The sequence below is a fragment of the Cibotium barometz genome, chromosome 16, assembly GCF_041138505.1.
Source record: "Cibotium barometz isolate CiBa-2024 chromosome 16, ASM4113850v1, whole genome shotgun sequence".
Taxonomy (NCBI): Eukaryota; Viridiplantae; Streptophyta; class Polypodiopsida; order Cyatheales; family Cibotiaceae; genus Cibotium; species Cibotium barometz.
The window spans coordinates 58,127,264-58,140,944 of record NC_141061.1 but is presented as its reverse complement, the minus strand read 5'-3'; the positions used below and the strand labels follow the sequence as shown (position 1 = coordinate 58,140,944).

The 13,681-nt window shown below is 40.6% G+C and overlaps 1 protein-coding gene across 4 annotated transcripts; it reads left to right on the top strand.

Moving 5' to 3' along the window:
• Positions 1 to 3,471: 3,471 nt before the first annotated feature.
• LOC147630782 (putative 1-deoxy-D-xylulose-5-phosphate synthase, chloroplastic) lies at positions 3,472 to 8,170 on the top strand. 4 transcript variants are annotated; one of them, XM_086810765.1, is made up of 11 exons: positions 3,472 to 3,587; positions 4,253 to 4,403; positions 4,490 to 4,600; positions 4,726 to 4,890; positions 5,133 to 5,283; positions 5,464 to 5,735; positions 5,951 to 6,224; positions 6,379 to 6,686; positions 6,814 to 7,095; positions 7,185 to 7,469; positions 7,579 to 8,170. In XM_086810765.1, exons 2-11 carry the CDS (start codon positions 4,254 to 4,256, stop codon positions 7,726 to 7,728), a joined length of 2,148 nt encoding a protein of 715 aa, XP_086666891.1. In that variant the 5' UTR covers positions 3,472 to 3,587; position 4,253; the 3' UTR covers positions 7,729 to 8,170. The 4 variants fall into 4 exon arrangements, with proteins under 4 accessions (XP_086666891.1, XP_086666890.1, XP_086666893.1 ...); XM_086810764.1 differs by lacking the exon at positions 3,472 to 3,587 and adding an exon at positions 3,594 to 3,625; XM_086810767.1 differs by lacking the exon at positions 3,472 to 3,587 and adding an exon at positions 4,045 to 4,181 and having other exon boundaries at positions 4,338 to 4,403.
• The last annotated feature ends 5,511 nt before the right edge of the window (positions 8,171 to 13,681 follow it).

The following is a 13,681-nucleotide window of genomic DNA, read 5'->3' as shown; positions in this document are numbered from 1 at the left end:
ATGATCATTTCCCTTACAGTACTTGCAAAATGTCTTCTGTTTGTCACCCTTCTTCTCATCTTTGTCTTCCTGCTTTTGTTGCGCAGCATTTGCAGATTTCTGCTTACTAGAAGAAAAGCCAGCTTTACCTTTCCCGCTTCTCTGACTAGCAACGAAAGCTTGATCTGCGACACGCATAATATTCCTGTTTTGCCTTGACTGGTCTTCTTGCAGCAAAACAGAAACTAACTCCTCAAATGATAAGGCATTGGGATTGCCTTTCATCATCAAGCGAAGAGTGGAAGCAAAACCCTGATAAGAATCTGGTAGACCATTCAAAACAGTCTGCACAAGTGAACTGTCTGACAGGATTTCATCTGCAGAAATGAGCTGCTCTTTGAAATCCTTGATCTTTGTCAAAAAGCTATCCATAGAATCACCTTCGTTCATATGCTCACTCTCCAACTGTTTTCGGAGGTAAGCAACACGAGCCTCATTTCTTGCCTGATACAATGTGGCAAGTACATCCCAAGCATCCTTAGAAGTCCTGCAGGAGCGAATATGTGGGATAATGGTACGTTTGACAGACAGCGCAATCAAGGCATGAGCCTGCGCATCTCTACCATCCCAACGAATCTGCTCTGCTGAAAGTGGTGGTTCTCGAACAGCTGCTACAGTACTTGTGCCTGCACCATCATCAACAGTACCTGTTTCTGATGTGTTTGCAGCATTCCCAGCCACAATAGGACGTGCATCAATACCCTGCACAATGTTCCATAACCCCTTTGCTACCAATACATGTCGCATCATATATGCCCACAATGGATAGTTGGTGCCATCCAACTTATCCTCAGCAGCCAACATGCGGAATACATCATTGTTGTCAGCCATGGCCAATGACTGTACTACTAGATGTAAATGCTGTCTGTAAGAGGTAAACCTGTATAAAATCGACCTGTGCTATATAGCACAGCCCAAAACAGACGAATGGGCACCTGTCCTGCAGATTTTAATCTTGACAGAAAATCTGCACAGTAGGACGATTTTGCCTGCGCAGTACTTGGAATGCAAAAACGGAGGGCGAAATGACTTCAGATCAAAATTCTGAAACGAACAAGCCCTACGGGCTTACCCACGGCATATACTAACCTGCAGACGCTCGTGAAACCTCGTCGCAATCGGAGGAGATGAAGCGGCAGGTGCCGGTGATGCTGCCCGGGAGGAGGAAGCCTGCTCTGATACCAATTGTTGGAATTAGGGTTGCAGGAATGCACACACAACTTCAAGAAGATGAGGAAGCTTGAGCACAACACAGTAGTGTATTATGAGTGCCAAAAATGAAAGATAACAAGCCCTAGAAGATAATGGGCGTATATACAATGCACGGGGGAAAAAACCTCCTAGTGAGGGAAAAAGTGCCCCGGCGGTCCTAAGTGTGTTCACACACATCACTACTATAATATGGTAACAAGACCTTGCTTACGCTAGTTTCAAAATATCAAATTTCTCATCTAACCATAGCCAGCCTTTAAAAATATGTAAGGTATCACTAGATTATGGAATATAGAAATATAATATAGATGTCTATTTTCATACATGTAAGAAATGAAAGATACAATTGTTAGGACTCTATCTTTCTCAATCCATTTTCTAGTAGCAATATTGAAATATTCATTTGGAAAAATATTCATTCAAATATTTTTGCCGAATTAAATTGTTAACGTCTTTGCATGGTATTAGTTACTCTTGTTTGTACAATGTTTGTATAACCATTGCTTATATCAAGGGTTATACAAAACATACTACTTATGTATTCATAGTGCTAAAATTTGAAGGTTGTAACATGCTTTAAAGACCATTTTAACCTATATAAAATTCCACCTTTGAAAATTGGGTTTTTTAAAAAACCACCATATGTACATGTTATTGAGCAATGGGTTTCATTTAAAGGACAAGGTTGATGATTTTGGGGATATCTATGTGACAAAGCCCATTTTAACCTTTATAAAAACCCACCTTTGAAAATTGTGTTTCAAAAAAAGTCCACCATAAGTACATTTTATTGAGTAAATTAAATGGGTTTCATTTAAAGGACAAAGGTTGATGATTTTAGGGATGCCAATGACAAAGTCCATGAATTTCATGATATTTCTCTTGTGAAAATCTTAGGTCAACTTGAAAAATCTAGAAAAGGAGAAAGAAGGGTACAAAGAGAATGAAGAAGACATAATTAAGTGAGATTAAAGATGAAGTTAGGGTTAAGATTAAAGATGAGGATGAGGATGAGAATGGTGCTCAAGCTGACATTGAAGGCCAATGATCTTTTGTAGGCCTCCAATTTTGAAGTTCAAAGAGATATCCATGGGTAGGTCTCGTTTTTTAAAGTCCAAGGCAAGGTTGCGAATTTCAAGTTTAAGCATTGAAATTTGAGGACAGTAGTGGGCTTCAAAGATCATTTCAACCTTCAAAAGAAACCCAACTTTGAAAATTGGATTTTAAAAAGAGGCCACCAGAAGGACATTTTGTAGGTAATGGGTCCAAGATACCTTGTATGCCCCCAATTTTGAATTCCAAGGAAGTGTTGAAAATTTCATGCTCTAGTGCTGAAATTTGAAGGGTACAATGGGCTTCAAAGTCCATTTTAGCCATTGAAAGAAACCCATCATTGACAAATTGGTTAAAAACCACACCAAATGCATTTTGTCGAGTTATGGTTTTCACTTGAAGACCAAGTAACCTTGTAGGTCTTTAGTTATGAAGTTTAGTGTAAGGCTAATTCTGGTCCTAGTTGTAGTATGCTACTGTTGGCCTTTCATTTGGCATCATCATGGACAACCATGTGAGGGTACTCCTCTTGTGAGTAGTGGTGTACTCCTCTTGTGCTGGATTCATTATTGTACATTGATACACAAATTTGAAACAAGGCATCCTTCGCTCTTAAAATCATTCTATAATAATTTTCAAAAGAATGCATGCCAACCATAACAAGTTGCCATTGGTAAAGGACATAGGAGAATTTATTTAAGTTTTTAATAAACATGGACATAGGGAAAAACAAAAGGCTCAACGATGGCTCGATTTCACACCATTTCCTTGGAATTGCACACTTTATGCATGATGAATAATCTTAATAATGGCAATTTGCTTTAAAGGCTTTCGGATTTATTGCTATACAAAATGCTAATTTATGATTTTGCCCATCGAAAAAAAGGTTAAAACTTGGTATGATAGAGATATTTTGAAAATGGATCACACTATCCTTGTCATGCTTAGTCTCGTAATGTTTGAAAAAGGAGACACGTGTTGACACACATGCTTAATGTTAAAGGAGACACGTGTTGACACACATGCTTAAAGGATGAAAGGTGACTTGGAAGAGGTTGGGAAAAGCTCATGGGTCAGCAAATTGAAACGTGTATTCAAAAGAGGTGGATCTTGGGTAAAAGCGCCGCCCTATTTAAATACATGGGATCTAAACATGAGATTGGAAGACAAGATTCCACCATAAACCACTTTTCATAGATCTACACAGTGAGTGGCATAGAAATCCTAAACAAGAGATTTGAAGACACAATTCCACCAGAAACCACTTTTCATAAATCTTTGAAGTGAGTGGCATACAAACCCTTATGTTCATAGGGCCCCTGTATGAATCTTAACCCCTTTGTTAATTATGTGTGTCGTCTCATAAGAAGCACCACAAACTACAATATATTGTGATGCTTGACTTATCCTCTTTTATATTGATAATTATGATTGTCTAGAAATGATGATACTAAAAATAGTATAATAAACCTTGATTTATGTTTGTTGCATTACTTCTCGTAACATTCATCATAGGGTTGCCTTTGGGTGTTGTTTTTAGGGATCATATGTAGTTTTAGATTGTTCTTATATAATCATTAAAACAAATTAATCATTATGTAGTAGTATTAATTATGTTGTAATATTATTTTATGATATTTAATAATTGGTAGTGTGAGATTAGTTGTATCACTTTCTAGTGATGAGTCAAAAATAAGTGTCAAAATGTTCTGGTGCTGATTTTTTATGCGCATCAAGGGATGAAAATCATAATCAGAGTTTACAAATGCAGTTAATCTTCAAGCTTCGTGTTGCATGCGTGTGTGTCTTCCCTGGCCCTTTGTCCCCTGCCGCAGAGGCTATCCCGATTGCTGATCAGAATCCGGAATTAGGAATAGGTTTTACTCTGCACACAGAAAATCTCCCTTCGATTCACTTTCTGTTTGCATTCCTTCTCCATTTTCTGCAGGATGGCCTTCTGCTCTTCCGTGGCTGTACATCACTGCAGCTCTCTCTCTCTGGCTATGGCTGAATCGCAGGTTTTCGGTGTTCAGGTGCAGAAACCCACTCCACGCGAGCTCAAGCTATCAAAGACGGCCTCTGCTAGGGTCCAAATACAGGTACATTTAAGCAAAAGAGTTCCGTTTACATGTCTGGGTTGTCTAAAAGGGCACATTCTCTAGCTGATAGCACACAATCGATGCAGGCTACTGTAGCTTCCCTAGCAGAAAATGGAGAGTATTTCTCAGAGAAACCTCCCACCCCTCTTTTGGACACCATCAATTACCCGTTACATATGAAGAATCTGAGCAAACCGGTATACCCTTATTGTTGTTGTGGAAATTCAGTTCTCCTCTGCATTTTGTGTGTGTGTGTGTGTGTGTGTGTGTGATGGCCTTTCAGTCCTGTCTGTGACTGAATGTACACTTCCTTTGTGTCCAGGACCTCAAGCGATTGGCAGAAGAGCTACGGTCTGATGTTATCTTCAATGTGTCGAAAACAGGTGGTCACCTTGGATCAAGCCTCGGGGTTGTCGAACTCACAGTGGCTCTTCATTATGTCTTTGACACTCCTGAAGACAAGATTCTCTGGGATGTAGGCCATCAGGTAAGCTGTCTTGTGTACTTTAACTGACTTCAATCACCACGAAGATCTATGTCTGAGACATGCGAAGACTCTATATGTTGTGTTTACATGCAATCATACACAGAATTCTTAAGAGTAGACTGCCAGAGGGTTTTGTACTCTGCTATGCATGATGAGATTGATGATCTGAAATGTGCTTTCACAAAGTCATGATTAATGGACAGTCCTTAAATCTTATCCGTATTCAAAATATCTATGTGCAGACCTACCCTCACAAGATTTTGACCGGAAGGAGGTCGAAAATGCCCTCCCTCAGGCAGACCAATGGCTTATCAGGGTTTACAAAGCGGGCAGAGAGTGTCCACGATGCTTTTGGTGCCGGCCATAGCTCCACAAGCATATCAGCAGGCCTAGGTGTTCATACAACCGCTTCCTTGTGCTCTCGAATGACTCTTTCAGCTTTCTAGGAGCCCTTGCATGTCACTTGACTGAGACTTGGGTTTTTTTTGAATGGCCATTAGTGCTTGTTTAAGACTTGACTATGCTACTGGTAGTTCAGAACTTCAAGTTATCTGTGTTGCATTTTGGCTGTAGGCATGGCTGTTGGCAGAGATTTGAAGGGGAAGAAAAACCATGTAATATCTGTGATTGGAGATGGAGCAATGACTGCTGGACAAGCTTATGAAGCCATGAACAATACTGGATACCTGGATTCAAACATGATTGTTATTCTGAATGATAACAAGCAAGTCTCGCTGCCCACGGCAACACTCGATGGTCCAGCACCACCTGTTGGTGCCTTGAGCAGTGCTCTTAGCAGACTACAATCAAGCAAACAACTTCGCGAACTACGTGAGGTTGCAAAGGTAAAAACATAGCTTTATGTACTTTGGAAAATCTTTCAGCCATGTTTTGTGACCACATGGCAGTGTGGTTGTATTGCAGCCTTACATGCTTTCTTGGTGATGGTCTCAGTGACAGATGTGTGCTCTCATGAAGCTCAGAAGCTTGCCTTGCTTCCTCTTTTTGCTTCCTTTCTCCTTCAAACACTCTATGTTTGAGTTTTTAATGTTTCTTGCAGGGCGTCACAAAGCAAATTGGTGGGTCAATGCATTCTTTAGCTTCCAAGGTAGACGAGTACGCACGTGGCATGATCAGTGGTACAGGATCAACGTTGTTTGAGGAGCTTGGGCTCTATTACATTGGTCCAGTTGATGGTCATAACATTGATGACCTTGTCACGATTCTGAAGGAGGTTAAACTTTTTCATACATCGGGTCCAGTACTGATTCATGTGGTAACAGAAAAGGGTTGCGGGTACCCTTATGCCGAAAGGGCTGCTGATAAATATCATGGTAAGCCAGCCAGAATTTTGCGTATCTGATTTCTCTGGGTGAGGGCCATTGAATGTGTAGGATGTTATGAGCATGTAAATAATTATTACTAAACAATGTAGAGAACTCTACGTTATGTTTACCTCCGTGTTCACTTTTACCCATGTGCTTGCAGGGGTAGTGAAATTCGATGCAGCTACTGGAAAGCAATTCAAAGGAAAGAGTGCCACTCAGGCATACACCACTTACTTTGCTGAGGCATTGATTGCTGAGGCTGAAGTGGACCCCAATATTGTTGCCATTCATGCTGCCATGGGTGGAGGCACAGGCCTCAACATGTTCCTCAAGAAGTTCCCAAACAGATGCTTTGATGTGGGGATAGCAGAGCAACATGCAGTAACCTTCGCTGCTGGTCTGGCTTGTGAAGGGATTAAACCTTTCTGTGCAATTTATTCATCCTTTCTTCAAAGAGCCTATGACCAGGTCTAGTGTTGACATGCAATTTACGTGTAATAATCCTTTTTAGTGGGATCTTTTTGATATTGGTTATGGTGCTGGGAGCTGGGAGCTGGGCTTGATTGCTTCTGTACATGCTTTTTTATCTGTGCAGGTGGTACATGATGTTGATTTGCAGAAGTTGCCTGTAAGGTTTGCCATGGACAGGGCAGGACTAGTGGGAGCAGATGGCCCGACACACTGTGGAGCCTTCGATGTTACGTACATGGCTTGTCTTCCCAACATGGTTGTGATGGCTCCATCTGATGAGGCAGAACTTTTTCACATGGTGGCTACTGCAGCTTCCATTGATGACCGTCCTAGCTGTTTCCGCTATCCCCGAGGCAATGGCATAGGTGTTCAGCTACCTCTAGGAAACAAAGGAACTCCTTTGGAGGTATAAGTGATTTTTCTAAAGAGCGTCTATCCTGGTAGGGATGGTGGTTTAATTAGCTAAAGACGTGAAGTAAATGCTATGTATTGCAGATTGGAAAGGGAAGGATACTGGCAGAAGGGATTCAAGTAGCCCTCTTAGGTTACGGAACCATTGTTCAGAACTTGTTGACTGCTAGGCACCTTTTGGAAGAACATGGCCTTTCAGTAACAGTAGCTGATGCAAGATTTTGCAAGCCACTTGATCACGACCTTATCAGACAACTTGCAAGGCACCATGACGTCATCTTCACTGCAGAGGAGGGTTCCATTGGTGGCTTTGGATCTCATGTTGGACAGTTCATGGCTCTTGATGGACTCTTGGATGGAAAAATGAAGGTATGTCTAGTGAAGGTGCTGCCTTGCTGCTGCTACTTAAATTTGCTAAGAATTCAAACCTAATTTATCTTTATGAATGTCTGACATCTCGTGTCTTTGCTGTTACCAGTGGCGGCCTATCGTTTTGCCCGACCGTTATATTGAACATGGAGCTCCTGTTGATCAGTTGGCAGAGGCTGGCCTCACAGCAGCTCATTGTGCAGCCTCCGTATTGAGAATCCTTGGTAGAACTAGGGATGCTCTACAGATAATGTCATAAGGTCCTTCCTCATGCTAAGGTCTTCCCTTTATGTGTATTTATAGCTTGTGAGTCCAGGAATGCCCTACTGTAACAGAAGATAAAAAGTTGTCACCAGAGGGGAAGGCATGCCAATTATGTTACTAACCTTGCAGTGTAAGGTGCTACCTACTTAGGCAGATGGACGAGGTGGAGCATGCTCTCATGGAGTCCTAATCAAAGCTGAATGTAATCCACAAATCTCACCATACCTTCTCCCCCACCCCCTCTCCTCTACCCTCAGAATCCCAAATGCTGTATTAAAGTTTAGAGTGGCCTAGGTGAGCTCTTGACCCCAGCATGTGGTTTTGGGTGTTTTGCTTGGTTATGGTTTCTTCCAAGAAGAAGACAGCCACATTCCTTCAAGTAGGTTGTGTCTTACTCATTGTCAACCCTAATATAAACCTCACCTCTTACACAAAAACTTGCCTGCTTGAAATTCCTGATTTTTAATATGAGGCCTCTCAGAGGACCTGGTATGGCACTCATCACATCTCTCTCTCTCTCTCTCTCTCTCTCTCTCTCACACACACACACACACACATATATACACAATCACACACACACACACACACTCAAATAGCCAGCAATCTCTCTCTCTCTCACACACACACACACACACACACACTCAAATAGCCAGCAATCTCTCAGCTTATGCATGTAGGGATAAATTTACTGAGTGTACGTCGACGCTAAAGGAACTCTTAGTTGGTCTATCAAAACAGATTTATGCCTTGCTTTATTTAAGGAGCAATTCAAAATAGGATCATCCATTAAAAGCCCATCACCATCCCAAGGGTTTGCTCTTAGTCTCAACAAGCAAGGAGATGCATACACCATTGCCAAGTGCTACAAATTCTCACTTGAGGTGCCAACTGAACCCCACTTGGGCACGGTAACTCGACTACTACTCATCAGAACACAGTCCCCCATTATTCCAAAGGATTAGATGTCAGACAAGGAGGGAGTTTTTGTTAACTTGATCACAGTAATTGAAAGATTAACAACGGATCAAATCAACAATAAAGTTGTCAGTAGGATACTTATTGGCAAAGAGGAGCAGGTAAAATAATTCAGAAGATGGCCAAAGTAGAATCAATGGATTTAAGTTTATGAGTAACCAAATAATGCATTAGGTAATTAGAAACTAAGCCTTGTAAATCACTTATGCTAATGAGTGGCTAGCAAGGGGTGGAAGGTGGTCACAAGGCATTTGTCAATGCCACTCATACGTTAAGCAAAGTTGAGTCAATAATTTTGCTCTCTTATCTGGAGTGCTTGATGTAACAATAAAAGCCACCTAAACCCTTCCAACTTTGAATTTATATAGCATATTTCCAAAGGTGCTCAGAATTAAACTGCCACCACTGCTGGCATCACACTACAGATTCCAAATGATCACTCTAAACACCTTGCTACTAGCTAGCCATTCCAGGGGTCCTACGTCAACTTTTGTGGAATTTTCACTAACCATCCTCTCATCCGTCTCCGTTGTTTAATTCAAGGACTTCCGTTGGACTAACGACCCTCTCATCCATCTCCATTGTCTAATCCAAGGACTACCTTGGACTAACTAACCATACCATCTCCATTCTCTAACCTAAAGACTACCTTGGTTTTGTATCCAGTCTCTAACAAAGCTAGGCGGTTCATGTTGATGTTTTTGTCAACCCTCTTTTACTGCCAACAGTGTCTTATCTCTTTCCAATCAAGCCAGCTTTGTGAATTTGTGTTCCCTCCTCTCTTTTCCATGCTTCTGGCCTACTTGTGATCAAATTGTGTGTCCTTGGTACATGCAGAAAACTAGATGAAGTCATTTTCAGCACTACCATACCTCACACCTCTTCCCTTCCATATATTTGCTTGCAACATGCTTCCCCCAATACCCCTCCAAAGATCTGAAGGTAGCCCTATAAAGTCTTACCAACAAGAGTTGAGACCAAGCTTAATCTCTATGCTGGAGAGTCCTCACCAACCATTTAGCTACCAGTATATCTCCCAGAGCTCTAACATCAATGATGACCATACCTCCTCCTAACTTTTTTTAAGAAACATATACCATTTAGTTTTTACCTTCTTGCCACTATTTGTAAAAGTTTTTCTAGTGTCTATTTGAAGGTCTCCACCGTTTTGTACATTTTGTTCCAACAAAATCACGACTCGAAGCCAAAAAACTGGAAGGAAAATCATCTTCCTAGAATATACTAGAATATAGGGAGATCTCAAGACACCATGATCCCAAGTTCCCATGTGCAAAGATGGGCCCATGTGACCAGGAGAGTGTGAACGATATCACTCAATATGTAGAGCATCATATATATGAGTTCCCTCGAAATCCTCTATCAATCTGGCTTTCTAAATCTGCCATGTAGTGATGAGTAATGATCCCCCAAGTGGTGTCAATGATAAGCGACTGTTAAACACTCTATAGGTTAACATGGTTTCACCCGCCTGACCTACTGTAAGGCGTTTTGCCGTCTTACCCACTTGTTGGACCATTTTTAAGTTTGGCCTACCTAGTGTGAAAATTAGTCACTTGTATGTAAGTCATTTTTCACAATAAGCAGTACACAATCATTCCCTTGCAATAGAATACTTATGAGCTCTCCTTCTTCTCTAATTTTGTGAGAGAACCATCGTGAATGACCATCTTTACTTGCCTCCATCTAGGCAAAGAGAGCCCTCCCCTTATCCCATCGGGCGGCAAGGAGCATTTGGATGTGACAACAGAGTGAGGACATGACGGACGAGACCTAGTGCACCCACATCGAGAAGTTACAACAATCGAATGTAAGGCAAGGCCCAATGACATGCTTTGACAAGGCTAAGATAAGCTCTTGACTCGAACACATTTGGCACCATTGCGACAGGGGCTAGCCTAGGGCTTCTGTCTATTCCAAGCTATTGGGATCACCCAATATTACCCAGTGTTGATTAGAAAATTCTTAAAGAACATAAGAAAACACCTGGAAATAGGAGTCGATAGTTCTCTGAGCTCCAAATTCACCAACTAGCTCTGTTAAAGCTCTAATAAAAGAGTGGGAGCACGACCATGAACCTCAAGGTTTACTTCCCTTGGAATTGGTCAAACTACGTTCGACACATCATAATGTTTCAAACATTTGGTATCGATCCTGAGATGGATTTATGTGACCATGACCACAACCAACAAAACAATTGGTGTCAATCATGAGCTGGTTTTATCCCAATCTCACTTTGACCAACAACAAGTAACCAGGGTTAAAAAAAATAAGATGCCTCCATGAATATATAAGTGTAGGTGGGTTAGCAATTATTTCTCCTATATAAATCTAAAATTATAGAAAATGAGGCAAGTGTTTTCAAAAAATGCCCTAAAATGTCCAAAATCAGGTGAATTTTTTCTGAAGACCTTCAAAATGGCCAAAATTTGGGCGAATGCTTTAAGATACTGGGCGAATTTTTTTGTGAAAAACCCCCCAAAAAATAACCAATTGGTGAAGATTAGCCCCTATTTTTTTCCTTACAAGTAACCCAACAACCATAGTTTAACGCCGTCGGGACTTGTCTCCTTTGCTATATCATTAGGACACGAGTGTTTCTCAAAACACATAATAGCAAGCACACAACACAGTGCATGCAGGAGTCCCACTTTTCAGAGAAGCTCATTAGAGAAGCATCTTATTCACAGAATCAAGTTCCAATTCTTCTTCGTTTGGACGAGAAACATGGAACATGGGGAAGGTTAGAGCGACAATGTCTAGGACTATCTCAAAATAAAATGATCCATAAGGGCGTTCACATAACATGTTCTTAGTCTCACAGAAAGCAAGTCTGTAGCCTCAAATCTAGGTCGACAGAGGACAAGTGCTATTGAAAACCACACAGCCCAACCCCATGAGGAAAGAAATCCCAAATCCTAAAACATAGTTTTTTGTGCAACCACCCCCTTATGTTTCACTGCGCCATGTGAATATGCAGAACACATGTTTAGGATGGCATTTGAAATGGAAAGGGGGGTTGCAATAAACATAAGGAGGTGGTTTTATGTAACCACCCCCTTATGTTTCACCGCCACATGAATATGCAAAACACTTGCTTAGTATGGCGTTTGAAATGAGAAGGGGGTTTGCAATAAATATAGTATCTAGAGGTGCAAAGTTGGGCAAAACAAAGCCAATCCACATCTCAAGGATGATAAGTAAATTTGATAGAATTGGAGATCCCATTCAGTATCTAAAGAAGTTCGATCAAACTTGTGAGGCCAAAATAAAGCTAATCCACATCTCAAGGATGATGACCAAATTTGATGGAGTTGAAGATCATATTCAATATCTAGAGAACTTGTTCGATCAAATTTGTGAGGCCATAGGAAGGATGATAACCCTCCCTACCAATATCTAATCTATTGGACTTTGCTTCAAGGCAAATTAGGCCAGTGGTTTAGGTCTCGAAACCCACATGAAAAGGTATTGAGACACATAGTCATCATAGGATTCTTACCCAATGGAGTCAGATGGAGCCCCATCACACAAATATATAACCTCAAACAAGAAGAGGGAGAAACAATGCAAGGCTATATTGCCAGGACTAATTGCCAGGACTAAGTATCTCCACATAAAATGTAGCCCCTCTACAAGAGACTAGATAACTTATCACTTATTAATGGATTTATGATTGGTCTCAAGAGAATAAGCCTTCATGATCATCTCTATAGGTCTAGATACTACAGCTCTGATGAGTGTTGCCTGTGAGGCAATAGGTCTAGTAGACAATCTACAAGATAAGGTTTTAGAAGTCATCCACCTAAATCAAGAGATAGGGGATGCATCATCCAAAGACTGGATGACTAAGGATGACCAACCAACACACCAACTTGAGCAAAACAAACTGCTTAACCATTTTAGGGTAGTAATGGTAGGGCCAACCCTGGCCAGTTTTCCTGAAGAGGGATACCCACATTTATTTCCACAGATAGATATGGTTTACTATGCAATCTACTATCTATGGGAACTATACAAGCACAAAGTGTCTGCCTACTAAGTCATAGACAACAATTTCGGCTTAATACAAATACTAGGTGTTACATATAGAATAAGTATTACATGTAATAATCACCAACCTTTCCCTCAATGAAAAACAAATACCCCAATCTGTACAATTTATATGAGCTTTCCCACTCGTCTTATTTAATAGTTGTTGTGGTATGTTAGAAATTTGCTTATAATTAGTTGGCAAATAATAAATGTTAAAGTGATAATAGATAAGTCTCCCTTACCAAGATAAAAATTATACCTACTAGAAGACTTGGCCTTTCGAAAAAAAAAGATTACTAGAAAGCAAATACATGCTAAAAAAATAGTTAAAAACAGAAGCATAGGTTTTGTGAGACATTTATTAAATCATCCTATTTGAATTAAATCATCCTATTTGAATTAAAAGCATTGAAATCCACATTTTATGCGCTTTCGAAGGTCTACCTCCTTTCATGTATCCTTTGCCTCCTCCATAAGAATAATCAAAATCAGTTTCATAATCAACCGTATTCATAGCAACACCTCAATCACCTATTGGTTGGCATAGTGAAGTGCCGACCTATCATGGCATCATAGGAATTCATTATTAATATGGCTTTATTTGACTAAGAATGGGCGTGATAGCATAATATGAAAAAAAAACACTACAGAATCCATGTATCAAATAGTAGCATGTGGTGCCTCCACTGGTTAGCATCCAATCCACCCTAGAACTAAGAAATCAGCCAAAGGCAACCAAAACATTCTTAGTCAAGAACTTAAACTATGTACTATGGAAGTGTTAATGAAAAGTGGGATCAGTGATGATACAAAGGCTGGTCCTGTAGCATCCACTCCACCTAATTTGTTGGGGATACTTCAAATAATGACAATCGATACCATTCTAGTACAATATGAGCTAGAATGAACATCAAATTTGG

Coding starts and splice junctions, on each gene's coding strand:
- LOC147630782 (XM_086810764.1), top strand. Junction 6,687..6,813: donor TTCAAAGAGCCTATGACCAG/GTCTAGTGTTGA, acceptor TTATCTGTGCAG/GTGGTACATGATGTTGATTT. Junction 7,470..7,578: donor TCTTGGATGGAAAAATGAAG/GTATGTCTAGTG, acceptor TGCTGTTACCAG/TGGCGGCCTATCGTTTTGCC.